Consider the following 15962-nt stretch of genomic DNA (forward strand, 5'->3'; position numbering starts at 1 on the left):
CCCTCTCCTCCTCCTTCGTTCTGGCCCCTCCCCTTGTCTCTCTCTGCCCCTGCCTCCTTTAGGTCACACCTGCTGCTCATCTGCTCTCGTTACAACCAATTACCCTCAGGGGTGATATAAGCTGGAGAAGAGCAGTGTGGAGGAGGAGGGAGAGGTTTCGGGTGGATTTCTGCTGTGCTGGTCAGAGTGTGCTGGTCAGAGTGTGCTGGTCAGAGTGTGCTGGTCAGAGTGTGCTGGTCAGAGTGTGCTGGTCAGAGTGTGCTGGTCAGAGTGTGCTGGTCAGAGTGTGCTACTGGCTTAGGTGTGGAACAGCCTTCTGGTGTGTGGCTCTTTGTGAGTAGTGCTTAACTGAGCAGTGATTGCCCATGAGTGACGGCAGCCTTCATTAGTTTGTGTGGCCTGCCTGGATATTGTTTGCTAGCAGCATTGCTGTCTCTTTCTGTTGAAGCCTTATTGTTGCTTTCTTTGTTGAAGTGGTCATTACCACTTTGGGTTGACCTCCCTGATTTCTCATTAAAGCAGCGGTGCTGTCTCCTTTTGTTGTTGCCATTTATATGATTATTGAGGTGTTTGCCTACAATAAAGATCTATTTTATATTAAATACCTCTGCCTGGCGTTCTTTTCATTCCACCTGGATCTAACTGTTACTGTCCCCCACCCTCATCGCCTAGCTTTTAAGTGGGGACGTAACAGCCACATTGTGCTTTAGATGCAGCCGCTTGATGGCGCCAAAGTTAATTACATTTTTTTTAAACTGTCTCTTAAAAACACAGCTGGTTCTTTCCTTCTGTTCTTTCTTCGTTTGTTTCTTTCAGTCACAGCTTCTCTTTTTAAATAAAGTCTCTCTTTTTGGTTCCTTTAATTATTCTAAAAGCACAAACCCCACTCTCTTCTTTGGTGCCAGTAGTTTTACTGTTAGCCCCTCAAGAAGGACATTGGACTCCCAATACCCGACTGAAAACAAACATTTCCTGTACTTTGTACTTGTGCTGCTACTGCAGAGAGCTGCCAAAGGCTATTAGACCGTGTTTCCATAGTAGCAAAATGAGGCAATTAAAACTACTAATCATTTACTAAAGAATATGATAATATGTGATAATCAATAAACAAACCCATTAAACTTAAGGGCCATAGGCCATGTGTTTCCAGTCACACTCACCCGTGCTGTGGGCATCTTATTAGCCTCCACATAGAAATGAGGAGTGCGAACTTCATACAGCGCTCCATAGTCAAGCTCCTGGAAAAATAAATAATCAAGTTTTCAGCCACCGTTTTTGTTTTGTTACTTCTGACTGACTTTGAATTAATTCAACATACACTAACATCAATATTTGACTTTGGCAATGTTTAATAGAAGCATTCCACCATTGGAACAGTGTGCATGTTTAACAGGAAATACAAGGTCTGCCTTTTTGTTTGCTATTGTCAGACATAGACTAAACAACAACGAAATATTAAGCACATTAAATTATTATTAGATTAATGACTCCGTTGCACCCTAAAACTCTGAAAATCAGCTTTTTATATGTTCATATTGAATGGAAATTCACTTAGTTGTGTAGCATTTCTTGATGAGTAGTAGTAGTATAATGTAAGAACTGATTTTGTACAATTTTAACAAGCATGAAAGCCAATATTTAGTATCAGCACCTTTATTCTTCAACATAGCCTGAGATCTTTTAGGCAAGGTTTCTTGTCATTTCTGTAAATATTCTTCAGGAATGGTTCTCAAAGCTTCTTTAAAGTCATTCCAAAGCTCTTCTTTGGATCATGGCTGCCTTTTGTTCTGTTCTCTGTCAAACTGATCCCGCACCACTACAGCAATGTTGGGACTCAGGATCTGGGGGTGCCATGACTGACAGCGTTCCATTGGTGTGTTTTTGTATGCAGCTATGCTTTTACTGCATACGTAATGTATCAGGGATCATTCTTATGCTGAAAAATATAGCTGCTGCCATTCAGGTGCTTTCCAGATGCTATTGCATGACTGATCAAAATCTGATGGTACATTTCTACATAATTCCATCAATTCTATTAAGATCCCCATCCCCACTGGCTGAAATTCAATAGTGTATAAAAATGGTTGCCACTGATTTTCAGTCCAGCTCTTCTGTAATTTGGCATATGTCTGATTTTTCACTGTGCATTTTTCGTGATTCAACCAGTGAAATGTAAACAAATGATGTGTCTTTGTGACCGGCTGCTAGTTACAAAACGATAAAATGTAAAATTCGTTCTTTGCCAAGTTGTCTGTTATGTGTAACAACACAGGTCCGTGCCTTGAGTTAGATGCATTTTTATGTTTGAATAATTCAGTGTTGAGTGGCTCAACAAACAATCAAAACACTGAAAATGGTCCAGTACAAGGACTGGACTGAAAAGGAGTGAAAATTTCATTACATTTTGTCTCTCTGTAGAGAAAATAAAAAGAAATGAGGGGGCGCTTAAGACTACACAATACTGTACAACAAGGTTATGCTTTGAAGTGAGGTGTGTCTTGACCAACCGTGGTGCCCATCCGGTCCAGAGTGTCTTCATTGATGGGGTAGCGGAGCCTCATTTTACGATACAGAGGATGTTTCTCATAGTAGCTCACCAGATCCACCAGACTCTCAAACTCTGCCGAGCTACCCAACATGAAGAGACGGCCTTCTTGCTGGATACGGCAGTGTTTGATCTTACCCTCTGCCCTACACACAAAAAAGTTATAGACAAAAATAAATGACATTTTTATGCTGGCTTTAAGAATTAACTGAGCAGAGACCAGAACTCATATTTTTGTCCTTTACGGTGTGTCAAGTTCTACCTGAAGGAGATGGCGTAGGAGTTGTGTTCACTGCGTTTTCGAACCAGGAAAGCTCCGTCTCTGGGCACACGCATCAGCATGTGTTCAGCCTGAACACGGGACAGGTTGGAGTGGTACCACCTGAACAGCAACAAACTTCATTTTAACAGTTTGTTATTTGCACTGTCACTTGTGGAGTACATTGAGCAATGAATTCAGTTTGCTCCCTGGGCTTCAACCTTTTAAATTGCTGGCATTTTAATTTTATGATTGTTTTAATGAACTAATTACTAACATAATTCAAAGACGATTTGATTCAGTAATGAAAATTATGTAACCTGCAGTCTATAAAATACAATAAATATTAAAGGCATCAATAATAAAGATTCATATTTTTTCCTCTATTCTAGCATCATTTTGCTTACATTACAGGACATTTTTAATGCACGACTTGAATATATTTTTACACTAAAGTATCAATACATTTACCCTCTACTTTATTATATTAAGATGTGAGTCACTCACTCTCGGCTTTCGTGTGCATTCGGCTGAGGTACAGGGTTTCCCAGCCTCATCTCAAACTCGTTGCAGCGGAGCGGCGTGTCTCTATAGTGGCAGATGAGCCGGTAGAGGCTGTCAAACACCAGGTTATCAGTCAGGTAGAAGCGGGTGGAGCCAGACTCTTGACGTGAATGTATCCTGCAGTGCTGGACCCGACCAGAGCGCCTGGAAGGCGAATAAGATTGCATTAGTACTGTGATTTAGTTCCTTCTCTCTAGTCTCTTTAGTCCTATCTTCTTCAGTCAGAGTTTTATCATATGTGGGTCCCTGAACTGTCGATGATTTATTCTTCTGTAGGCAACTTCTAAACATTTAGGTTCCTTATTTGCTAAAGTTTTTTTTAAGCCTAGTTACCGCTAGTCATTTTAGGAAAGCCTGGGCTTTCCTAAGCGAGTCTGTCTAGTGTGTAAAGCTGTTCTGTTAATGAACTTTCAAGATAATTAGAAACCTTTTCTGACATTCCTGGATATGGGGTTTGGAGATAATTTAAATTTGAGATGTCTGATCATGAAATGGCAATTTTTTTTTTACAAATGTTGTTTTTTTTTTTCTTTCTCTGCACCAGATTGTGTTACTAATTTATCAGCTATTTTATGACAGAAAACACACGGACCAGAAGGAGAGGGTGTAGTCTCCAACAAATGTCTCACTCTCCCGGACCAGGAAGGTGCCGTCTTTGGCCCCGCCCTCGCAGTACTCCTGCAGGAGTTTCTCAGCCACCTGTCGGCCATCGCGTCCTCCACCCAGCTTCCCATGAAACCAGCGCTCTGCACAGTGCTGCTCATTGTTGTTGCACTCCTGACCAATTACAAAGACATAGGAGGTAGTAATACCAAAGTTGGTTGCGAAAGCACCAAGTTTTGCCATGTGTTGCTATGTGCCACTTTTCTACCTCCTTTCCTTCATCATCCTCCTCTTCATCAGCTGTCTGATAATGAGACGTCTCCTCAGAGTAGTAAATCTTATTACTGGTCAAGACAAAATAATGTGGCGTCCATGTCTGCAAATGGATACACACATTTTAGACACACAACGATCAGTATAGTTAGAGTTAGAGGTTAAAGTATATTTTCTTCATAATCACTTAGCCAAGCTTACACAAACTCACATGGTCAATGGGGTCTTCGAGGTAAAGGATGCCGTTCTTTAGGGAGTTACTGATGTCGTTTTCAGAGTAGCTGGCTGACGTCACCTCTTCATACAGGGTTCCTTCAACCAGCTTCTTGTGCTGTGACAGAGGAAGAAAGAAAGATGCTGAGCACCACAGGTTTACTGTCCCAGGAAAATCTCAACCAGGTGTATTTTCCATTAATGTGGAATCTGAAATGTTAATTGACAGCTCAAGGTAAACAGTGATCTCATTGTCAGACATCACCATTTAGGGAATGGAACTGTCAGTGTTTGCATTTGTACGATTTCAACACGGCCTGAAATGATGTCAAAGAACTGGCCACCATGCCATGACATACAAGCCATTTTTAAGTAAAATCAAGGGGAAGAAAAATCTACACATACAAATCAAAACAGTGTATTATTTTGCCGCACTCATTACCAAAGCAGTTTTTCTTGAGTTTCTTGTCATAATCAGAAACCTTTTTCTCTTTTTAAATTATGACAAATTGTGTGGAAAAAAATGTGGGAAAAAATATATCTTGCCTAGGTGGAGGTAAGAGTATGCAAGTGATATCAAGACAAGAAATAAATACCTGGCATTATAAATTTTATAGTGGTTTGAAAAAGTGTTTGTCCCCTTCCTGATTTCTCCCTTAGCAGCAACAACTGCAATTAAGCATTTGTGATAACTGGTAGTGAAGCACTGTGGAGGGATTCTGACCCACTCATCTTTGCAGAATTGTTATAATTCATCCACATTGGAGGGTTTTCCAGCATGAAACACCCTTTTAAGGTCATGCCACAGCATCTCAGTCAGATTCAGGTCAGGACTTCGACCAGGCCCCTCCAAAGTCTTCATTTTGTTTTTCTTAAGCTATTCAGAAGTGGACTTGCTGGTGGGCTTGGGTTCATTGTCCTGCTGCAGACCTGAGGTGTGCTTCAGCTTGAGGTCACAAACAGATGGCTGGACTTTCTCCTTCAGGATGTTTTGGCAGACAGCAGCATTCATGGTTCATTTAACACAGCAAGTCTTCCAGGTCCTGACCTGCCCCAGACCATCACACTGTTAATATGATGTTCCTGTTACTTTTACGCCAGATGTAATGAGGCACACACCTTCCACAAAGTTTAACTTCTGTCTCATCAGTCCACAGAGCCTTTATGTTGCTTTTTGCCCAGTCTCTTTCTTATGGTGAACACTGACCTTAACTGAGGCAAGTGAGTCCTGCAGCTCTTTGGATGTTGTTCTGGGGTCTTTTGTGAGCTCTTGGACTAGTCGTCGCTGCGCTCTTAGGCTAATTTTGGTCAGCCGGCCACTCCTGGGAAAGTTCACCTCTATTCCATGTGTTCACCATCTGTGGATAATGGCTCTCACTATGGTTCACTGGAATCCCACAGCTTTCGCAGCAATCACATTTTCACACAGGGCGATGCAGTTCATTATTAAGGTTTGCCCCTTAATAATAAAGACCTTCATTTAGAAATGGCATGCTGTGTTTACTTGTGTATCATTGTCTAATATTTACATTTTGTTTGATGATCTGAAACATTTAAGTGTGACAAACAACAAAACAAAATAAGAAAACAGAAAGGGTGCAAAAACACTTTTCCACACCAATGTATAAATATAAAACGATTTTTCGACATTTCATTTAACACCTTTTTTGTAGGTGGCATTTCATTAACTTAAACTTCAAAGAGATTTTTGTTTTTCAAATGGCCAAAAGTAACTCTTTGTCTTAACTATAGGCAGACTAATTGTGCTTGCGTGCATTTCTAGCCTATAATCAGGAAGGATTGGCTGGTCATAGACAGGGTGGGACGCTGTGCTTTGGGGCTGATGACAGAGAGCTGAGGGCAGCATCGTAATTACTGTCAGCTACTCTATCTACCACTCTGTGGAATAGTCAAGCTTTCTGGTGAACATGTGGTGTAAATTTTCAGGATATGATGAAACTTTTGACCAGATATATACAGAGCTGAGAGCAATACAGCTTTGAATCTATTTTGAAGGCAACCTTTAAAAATAGTTTTATTTTTCCATTATCTACACCTCCTCCATTGTTCTGAATTAACTCACATCTCTGCACACATTGTTACCACCTGACAAACATCACTGTGTGATATTAACTTCAATTTAAAATGAAAAATCTCTTCAGTGTTGAGGTGTTGAGTATATACTTTGATGAGGATCTTCCTGCGGAGCTGGTAGGGCGAAGGAAGCTCCTCTGCGTTATTGTCAACCGGTTTGGTGAGCAGCAGATCTCCGAAAACTTTCTTGAAGTGCGTGGCCATGTTCCTCTGCTGGACCACACTGCAGTGGTCCTCGATGGATAAGATCACAGGATACCTGCAAAGACACAACAGTAGGTAGAAGAGCTGTAATGCTAAAGAAAAAAAATGGTGATTCAGTCGCTACTTAAAACTGCTACTTTAGCAATACGGCTCAGTAAATGAACACAATCATGTACTCACTCAGATATAACAAAGGCATGTTCTTTGATGGTATGCAGCACATCCAGGAATTTGATCTTGGAAGTTAATGTGTGGCCGTGGTAGATGATTGGCAGGTCATCAGGTCCATCCCAGCAGTCCACTTAGATTAGAAATTAAAAATCAAACATATAGTTAAGATTTTAGACCCTGAAATGAAGCCTGTATTGGTTAACCCAAAGCTTGTGGAACAGCACTATGTATGTAATAAACTGCAGGAAGGAGTAGTTCACCAGTGAGTTTAAAAAACATCTCGCATACGTTCAATGCAGCGGCAGCCCATCCTCAGACAGCGAGCGTAGGCTTCTAGAGATGATTCACTGGAAAACTGGTCACCTGTCAGGTACCTGAAAAAGCATGAATGTAGAAAACAACCTGGTTATAGCAGCGGTGGTTATAGAATAACTAATACTGTAGCAAGTAAAAATATACCGTAATGATATTTAAAAAAATAAATACTAACAACCCCCAGCACTACCCCTCGACGCAACTAGCAAGCAAAAAAAACCAAAAACAAAACAGACTCCAGTCTTTAAATTTCCACAGAAATATTGAATCGTATTGTTTTCAGCAGTTACCAGCAAATCCGAGGATTTTGAATATCTCTCTTGAAATATCTCTGTCATGAAGGACTTTTCAATTTCCAATTTTTTTAACTCAACATTTTTGATAATAAGATGTCAAAGAACAGCAATATCCCTTTCACTTCTGCGTTGGAAAAAACATTCAAAAAATGTATAAAAATCCTAAAAATATTAGCAAGCAGAATAAAAATTCCTATCTGCAAACTCAGTCTCTAATGACATGCTCTCTATAATAAAGTTGGTAGTTTATCACTGAACTTTTTAAACTGTCATCTGTGTTTAGCTTAAAAGATGTTCTTATTGAATTATGAATATTTGTGAACTTGAAAGATTTCCTGTGAGACCTACGTGTTGTGCGAAGATGAGATCCAGTACTGAGACAATGGCCTTTTCATGTCATCAGGAACTACGGGTGAAAGACGAGGGTCACACACAGAATTCTCTTTAGAGTACAGGAAGGTCAGGAACTAAAAAAAAAACAAAAACAAAAAACAGCAAAAAGATCTAATTGTCAGGAAAACACTGTGATTTGACTGTATGCTCAAGTTTATCGAGAACATCCATCAGGCCAATGGCATTTCATCTCAGGTTAGGGTTTCACTTCAGTAATGTACCATTTTCCTTTGGTCATTTGGAACACCAGCACTGACCACGTATGTGTCTATAACAAAAGCAGCCGTACAGCGAGGTTGTCAGTGACCTGGTGGATTGTTGAGAGGTTAACTTTTTGTGCTTATTTAGTGTGTCACCTCATCCAGTTGTAGCATCGGCTCAGGCTGTGGTGCCCCCCTCATGTAGCCCATAAGAAACTCCCTGACACGACCAAGATCTGACGCCCAGGACTCCTGAGACGAGCCGGATAAAGAAAAGTAAGCGCAAAGAAGTTTTGGGAAGCTTTTTCTGTGTGCTGATGGGCACTCAATCTTTTCTGTACCTTCTGGTCCATCTGTAAAAACTTTTGAAAGTCATAGAGGGAGATTTGACATAGCTCTGGTCTGTCAACATTTCTGAAAAGACAGTGATTTACAAGATATTAGATGGCAGACGTCTGAAAGTACTATTGAATGAGAAAGCAGGCATGAAACATCAAGAATTTTAGTGATAGATAATTTCATTGTGATAGCTTTCTTTATTTTATTACCACCGCCCCATCGCATACATAACTTTAAGAAAACATTTCACTTTTTTGGACATCCAAAACAATTATTAAATTTCATTAATGTGACAAATCATATAAAGATTTGAAATGCAAAACTTCCCTGATAAACTGGGAAAACTGGAGGAGTAGTGGGATAGCAGGGGATGTGAGGATGAAGGACAAGACACTGAGGACAAAAAGGTGGAGGAACTCACCGCAGAGGGAAGGAGAGCTCCAGCTGCTCAATAATCTGAAGAACAAAAGGGAAGGAACCAGGTGATGGACAGGTGGGAGGGAGCAGTAAAGGACAAAGTGAGCAAAGCGTGCATGAGAGCAGAAGAGGAAGTATCACAGCACTGGTGTGTTTACTTAGTGGAATTCTGAGCTACTGAAACTTTTAGCTAAGTGATATTTAAGTACAACAATCAAGATCAGATAAATATAATACTGTATAAACATATAAAATATTGCTGTTGTTTCTTCCTTGAGCTAGCCCCTCAGGGGTTGCCACAGTGGATCATCTCACCCTATACTTTGCAAACTCTTCTGTCACACCAATCCTCTGCATGCCCTCCTTCACTACATTCATGAATCTTCTCTGGAATCTCCTTCTTTCCTTCCTGCTGGCAGCTCAATGGTTAACATCCTTTGACCAATATATCCCCATCGCTTCTCTGCACATGTCCCAATCATAGGGTTGCCAACTTTTTAACTATCAAATAGGGACACTGGTGCACCAGAAGCACAATGCACAGTCAGCTGGGCAAAGTTTAATATGCACTTTATGTCCATATTCTTATAATAAAAATGCAGTAAAATGTTGGTAATCAGTTTCAATGCCTTTTCTAACACAATAAAGAAAAATAAAGTAAATGATGGTCATTTTTTTGAAAAATAATCAGAAAAGAAAAAAATATTCAAATAAAAATACTGTAAATACAGGCTTCAATTACCCAGTTTATTATGCTACGGAGACCAAACGTTATTTTTACGAATCACGTGTTACTCCTCACATGTGGTGTGCCTGATAGGTCATCAGTGTTGGTTGTGACTGGACACAAGCATCCAGGGACATTAATAAGGAACAAACTAATTTGCCTCATTATACGCCATGTCTAGGCTAAAACGGGATAGTTGGCAACCCTACCAAACACTCTCATCCTTACCTCTTTAATTTTGTCTACAAATGTTTTGAAAACAATTATGTTATATTGCTGTTGTAGCAGCCAGAGCTTTAGAAAATTGAAGAATATAAAAACGACTAAAATCGTGCTGCATGATTTCTTGAATAAAACATCCTGAACAGGATTTCTCTGTTTGGTCTTAGGTATCAAAACCAATGTGTGCTCGTAGCATGCTAACACAGACACTTTGCTAGCTACTTAACATAGCATAGAAGTCTAGGAAAAAAACAACTTCATGTGTTGACCATAGTAAATTGTGAGCTCAGTTACTCATTTTGGGATATACTAAATAAAAAAATGAAGCCTATTTTGTACATTTTGGTCATGCTGTGTTTCAAAATGGAGGACCCGTGAGAAACAGCAAGCTAACTGCCTAAAGAGTTGTTAGTGGCATCATTTGCTAATGAGTGTGCTTTTCAGCCAGACCTGCCTTTCATGTCAAGTTTATTGCAACCAAGATGAAGACAGCGAAAACATTCATCTTGAGGGTTCAAAAGTTACTTCAGAAACTGATGGTTGACATCATGACAGCTCCATTTCCTTCACTGTCTATGCTTGCTAAGTCAACAACAAAAAAAGGTTCTTGAAAGATTTTCATCAGTTGCCACTTTGGGTCATGCTGTATAACACCCTGTAGCTACGAAGCACTAACAACATGTAATGGCATCCTAAAAAAGGCAACTGAGTCTCAGTTTCCTCAGTAAGCTTATTCCTGATCAAAGTGAAAATTGTCGCAGGACGTAGCATGCTTAGTTTATAGCGCTAGTTGCTGATATTGAACTTAACCCAGATTTTTTCCTACAGTTCCTAATGTCAAAATGAATCCTCCAGAGGACATGAAACAATTTAGCTGGTGAACAACCTACTATATCTCATCATATAGATTTAATGAAATCCAAACTCCAATAATGAGTTCCTTATCATATCATTAGTGTAGGCTGTGCTCAAGCTCAAGCTCGCTGGCTTATTTCACATTCTGGTGTGGCAAGGTGTACCCCCCACCCTTGAAACCACTTGGACAGTAAAACTTTCCTTGCATAACATTTAGTATATGGTTTATAATAGTGACTTAAGAAAAACCTTCTTTATTGTCTTTTCCATCCTGATGATGCTACTTATTAAGTATACGATTTTAATACTTCCTCCAGTGCTCTGCAAATGTATGTAGGTTTATATCTGACACTCACACTCCTCTGTGCATCAAACATCAGTGTTCTGTAGAGCTGTGCAAAGTTGGGGTATGACAGGTCGCTCCTGGCCTCCACCTCCTATGTAAATGGGTTTGTTGTGAGTTACAGTGACACCAAACAGTGCTGTGGTCAAGTCAGAACATGCAGGAGAGCAAATTCAAAAAGGCAAAGAAGCTGCAGGCAGTAAAACATTAAAATGATCCTCAGACTTATGTTTCACTCTAACCTGTAGCTTGTCTTTGAGAAAGCGCATGTTGGGCACTCGATAGTTGACCTGAGGCAGCAGAGCTTTCACATCCTTTACTGTAATGCTGGGATGGGAACAAAAGAAAAGAAAGAAAAACCTTATTCAAGTGCAGTGAATCTAAACTCAGCACATGAAAAAATCATCTAGTTTGTTCAGAGTGAGTCACATGGTGGCAAATACCATACCGTTACATATGCAACTTCAGAAATCAATAAGAGATTACAGAAGGAAGCTGGAAAAGAATCTAGGCCAGCGCTCTTGGGATCTTTTAGGTTCAATGACCGCTATCACTACTGGTCTCAGACCTGCCACCTCCCACCTCTTTCTCTCTAGCTACTGTTACTATTTTCACAGGAGACAGGAAGTTGCCCTCTCCCGGCATCGCATCACATCACTTCCTCCTCCTTATCAGGGGGTGGCAGGCTGTTTGTCCTGGAGCTACTTCCACCCAAACAGAAGCCTGGATTTAAAATAGTCTGCGTGATATTTGCCTCGGAGCATGGAGGTGTATGGGCAGGTCCCTGGCAGAGTCTCTCTGATGAGATCTGGATATGATTTCACCGTAATTCCACCTGCTGTGGCACCCACTAATGAGCAGCCGTCATAGGCTTTACAACTGGGTGCTGAAGGCCTGCATGTCACTCACCTGCCCTCGTGGCTCCTGTCCATGACTTCAAACTGTTTCCTCAGCCACCTACAGAGGGAGAGAGGGTAAAGTAATAGGAGAGAGAAAGCATTTAAAAGCATTAAACTCTAACATACACACTTCTGGGTACTGTGCTAAAACACTGAAGTTAAAGGAAAGCACTGAATATTTTTAGACTTTGTTTTAACTGTTAACATAGAAGCAGAACATGTATTCTGACAGACTGTGCTCTGAAAAGAAGTCATTCTATTTTAGGTAAAACTAATAAATAATTTCCTGATGATAATGTGCCCAGTGCATCATTTTTGGTCATACTAACTAAAACATTAAGTCGATGTTATCGATTTTGGTTATTCTTAGTGTGAGGAAGGAACATTATCCATGGTGTGCTCATTTCCTAACAACTTGGGATTGCTGCAGATGGCTGACTCTCCCTGAGCCTGGTTCTGGTGGAGTTTTCTTCCTGTTAAAAGGGAGTTTTTCCTTCCCACAATTGCCAAGTGCTTGCACCTGATTGTTGATGTTTTCTCTATATTATTATAGGGTCTTTCCCTTACATTCTAAATTGCCTTGAGGCAACTGCTGTTGTGATTTGGTGCTATATAAATAAAATGGAATTGAAATTGCCGGTCATAGTGCCAAGTCATTCAAGTAGGATATTTTTATTGTCTTTCATTAAGAGTACCCTTCTTTTTCTTTCTTTTAAAAAGATCATCATTTATATTTGGGATGAAAAAGTTTCACTTTTAATGTCTTCAATATTAGTGCTACTTACAACATACTGTAACATTACAAAGCTAATCTAATTAGTGTTCCAGTGTTAAAACACACAAAGACACACATTACCAATGTTATACAGAGTTTCCCTTTTTGTTTAACTATTAAACTTTCAAAGACATTGAAGTTGACTTTTGTCATAATGCCTGCGTCTATTTTAAGTATTCAGCCAATGGTTCTTCTCCTTAACTTCATAAATAGATAAAATTATCCATTTCATTCCCTTCGACCACTTCCAAACATAAACTGTGCTCACTATGTAGACAACAAAACTGTCTTTCTGCCATACAACACCTCTCTGTTCCTCTGCTTTCACCACATAAGCCAAAAAACTGCCTCCGCACATTTGTCCGGAACAAATATTTTCATCCCAAAATAAATATTTGTCCTCACTGCTGACTCACAATTCCGTTTCTGTCCAGGTCACCACTCGTTTGATATACCCAGATCACAAATATAGACAGGTTTTTTTTAATTGTTTCCATTACTTCAGTTTTGTACTTTTAATTGGCACCAATTGGCCTCCCGTTTTGGTGGTTGTGGGGAGCATTGTCCAGTTTAATGTTTCATATTAAAAACAACCCAATTTCCGCACGTATATACAGCGAGGACAATAAGTATTGAAGAAAGGGAGGTGCAAAAAGGCATGGGACACCAGCTGATATCTAGCATCTGCCACTTAGTGCAAATTAAAATCAGCTTTTTCAGTCCCAACTGATGGCTTATAAAATGGTGTCTCATTACCAAGTTGTCACAGAAGAAACATCTCATGATGGGTAAAACCAATGAGCTCTCTCAAGACCTTTGCAAAGTTATTGTTGCAAAATATACTGTTAGTATTAGTCACAGAAAATCTTCGGAACTACTCAAGGTTCCAGTGAGCGCTGTTGGATCCATAATCTGGAAGTGGAAAGAACATAATTTCACCGTAAACTGGTCACGACCAGATGCTCCCCACAAGATTTCAGACAGAGAACTGAAAAGAATTATCACAAGAGTTTCCCCAGAGCCAAGGACCACTTGTGCAGAGCTAGAAGAACAAATGGAAAATTTACTGAGACATTCTTGTGAGAAACCAGCTTCCATCTATCAGGATGATGAAGATAAAACAGGGATGGAAGTTTCAGCAGGACAATGATCCCAAACACACAGCCAAGAAAACTCTCAATTTATTTCAGACAAAGAAAATAAAGCAGCTAGAATGACCCAGCCAATCACCTGACCTGAATCCAATTGCAACCTCATAGAAAAACAGAAGCCTCAGGATTTGAAGACTCTTTGTGTAGACCAAAATCACATACACACATATGTGTGTCTTATTTTGCCTTCCACACATTGTATTTCTAAAAAGCCCTAAGTTATACATTGCTACTCATTAATAATGGATAGTGGCTGCTGTGCATTTGCCCCTCTCTCTTGCTGTCCACTACAACAAGAATTGAAATTGAATTGAAAATGATTGCCAGATGATGTGAATGTATAGGTAACGTGAGATGCAGAGACATTGCAGGTGAGGCACTGAAAAGCCTTTTTTTTTAGTTTTGGGGAAGAGAGTGGGAGGGGGTGTATAATTTTCCTGCTCATTTTGTTTAGTTTTTGTTCAACAGTTTCCTGTTTTTTCCCAGAGAAAAGGAGAATTTCCTGTTGTTACTGCACTGATTATCTTCACCCCTATTTAAGTCAAATTCAACGTAGATCTTTTTTTCATTGTTAATAATCGATAAAAAATGTGGGCTATGGGGCTTGACCCGTTGGGCTGTTGAAGTGGGGCATGCCAGAAAAAGTTTAAGAGTTCATGTTTAGATTTTGACTAAAGAAAAGCTACTTGTTAACCTATAGCTTCTGCTGAACCCAGCTGGCCAGTCTATATAGGTTCCTGTGGGCAACTTTACAGCATTTAAAAGCATGTTCATAGCCTTCTTTAGAAAGCTTCCCTCTTCATAATAACTCTGAGTGGGGCTAACTTCTTTTTAACTAATCAATCTGAATAAATGAGTTATAGATAATCAACCAGCCAAACTCCTTTTCAGGGAAAGGAAAGAGAGCATACTTGCTCCTTTATTGACTTCGTACACATCCATCACATCGAACTGACATCATTGACATCAACTGGAGTGAAATCAGAAAGCCAGAAAAAAAACTCTTAATAGGTTGTCATGTAAATAGTACTAACACAAGAGACTACAAGTTAAGTTTCCTACACATATAATCTTATATTAACACAATAAGCAGGTTAGAACTTCTATTACTGGTTTGTCACAAAACACACTATAATCAGTTCCCAAAGAACTGATGGAACTCACATCCTTTGCTTTCCAAAGGATTGTTTTGATGAATGGTCTCAAAGGTGCAGCCATGCTTTCCCCACTATTCTCTGAACCTCCAGCTTCCTGTTTATTTAAATGTCAAAATAAAAGCTTCACAAACTTCTGACATTTAATAAAACATCCTGTACATTAATACTTAATAAGTAAGTAAGTAAAATTTTATTTATATAGCACATTTCTAGATAAAAGATCACAAAGTGCTTCACAAGGTATAAAACAAAAACAGACAAAAGTTAACAAAATGCAATTATAAAAAGATGTGTTTTTAGTTGTTACTTACTTACTGTCTCTTTAACACACCGAATAAAATCAGGACACTTGACATATTTCTATGTAAAGCAAAGCTGCAGAGTGCCTATATCACCATACTGCAGCAATTGGATCACTATTTGTGGAGGAATTTCTAACTTTCAGTTTCAAATCTATGAGGTTCTAGCTAGACCCTGGATGTAAGTAGTTAATGTGAATTTGTGAGAACAGCACCCCCAAGGCTGGAGACGGAGCAATACTGGAAGAGCTTATGGGAGAAGGACGCAACCCTTAACGGCAATGCTCAGGGGCTAGTGGATCTAAGAGCAGACCACAGCAACCTCCCTTAACAGGGTCCAGTAACCATCACAGTGGCAGAAAGGGTCTCCAGTATGAAGAATTGGACAGTACCAGGCCCCGACATGGTTCACACCTACTGGTTGAAGAAGCTGACTGCACTCCACAAGCTTCTGGCAGTACTAATGAACCAGCTGCTAGACACCCGGAATGGCTAACCGAAGGCTGGACAGTCCTGATCCTCAAGATCCCCCAGACCGGACCGGTCCCTTCCGGTGGTCTATATATGTGTAAGTATATGATTATTGTTTTCTACTCTTATTATTACTCATAATACAGATTTTCACCCAGAGTTTCTTCTGATGTTTGC

General features: G+C 39.9%; 1 protein-coding gene across 3 annotated transcripts in view; it reads right to left on the minus strand.

Moving 5' to 3' along the window:
• Positions 1-15962, minus strand: part of LOC147309808 (1-phosphatidylinositol 4,5-bisphosphate phosphodiesterase gamma-1-like) — a 41508-nt gene that overhangs the window by 11949 nt on the left and 13597 nt on the right. The window contains exons 4-20 of one of the 3 annotated variants that reach the window (XM_086270386.1): positions 11943-11990; positions 11276-11360; positions 11047-11127; positions 8891-8925; positions 8472-8544; positions 8287-8382; positions 7886-8004; positions 7215-7300; positions 6936-7056; positions 6642-6810; positions 4456-4575; positions 4240-4347; positions 3961-4145; positions 3312-3512; positions 2808-2927; positions 2508-2691; positions 1161-1238 (exon numbers count right to left, since the gene is read on the minus strand). In XM_086270386.1, the coding sequence (XP_086126512.1) occupies positions 1161-1238; positions 2508-2691; positions 2808-2927; positions 3312-3512; positions 3961-4145; positions 4240-4347; positions 4456-4575; positions 6642-6810; positions 6936-7056; positions 7215-7300; positions 7886-8004; positions 8287-8382; positions 8472-8544; positions 8891-8925; positions 11047-11127; positions 11276-11360; positions 11943-11990 (1909 nt within the window). Of the gene's footprint in view, positions 1-1160; positions 1239-2507; positions 2692-2807; positions 2928-3311; positions 3513-3960; positions 4146-4239; positions 4348-4455; positions 4576-6641; positions 6811-6935; positions 7057-7214; positions 7301-7885; positions 8005-8286; positions 8383-8471; positions 8545-8890; positions 8926-9201; positions 9816-11046; positions 11128-11275; positions 11361-11942; positions 11991-15962 lie in introns of those variants that run through there. The other 2 variants (XM_086270388.1, XM_086270387.1) reach the window with 2 other exon arrangements.

This window comes from Aulonocara sp. 'chitande type north' Nkhata Bay, linkage group LG17 (assembly GCF_057382095.1).
Source record: "Aulonocara sp. 'chitande type north' Nkhata Bay isolate Kocher_YH1m ecotype deep benthic linkage group LG17, A_spYH_male_GT1.1, whole genome shotgun sequence".
Classification (NCBI taxonomy): domain Eukaryota; kingdom Metazoa; phylum Chordata; class Actinopteri; order Cichliformes; family Cichlidae; genus Aulonocara; species Aulonocara sp. 'chitande type north' Nkhata Bay.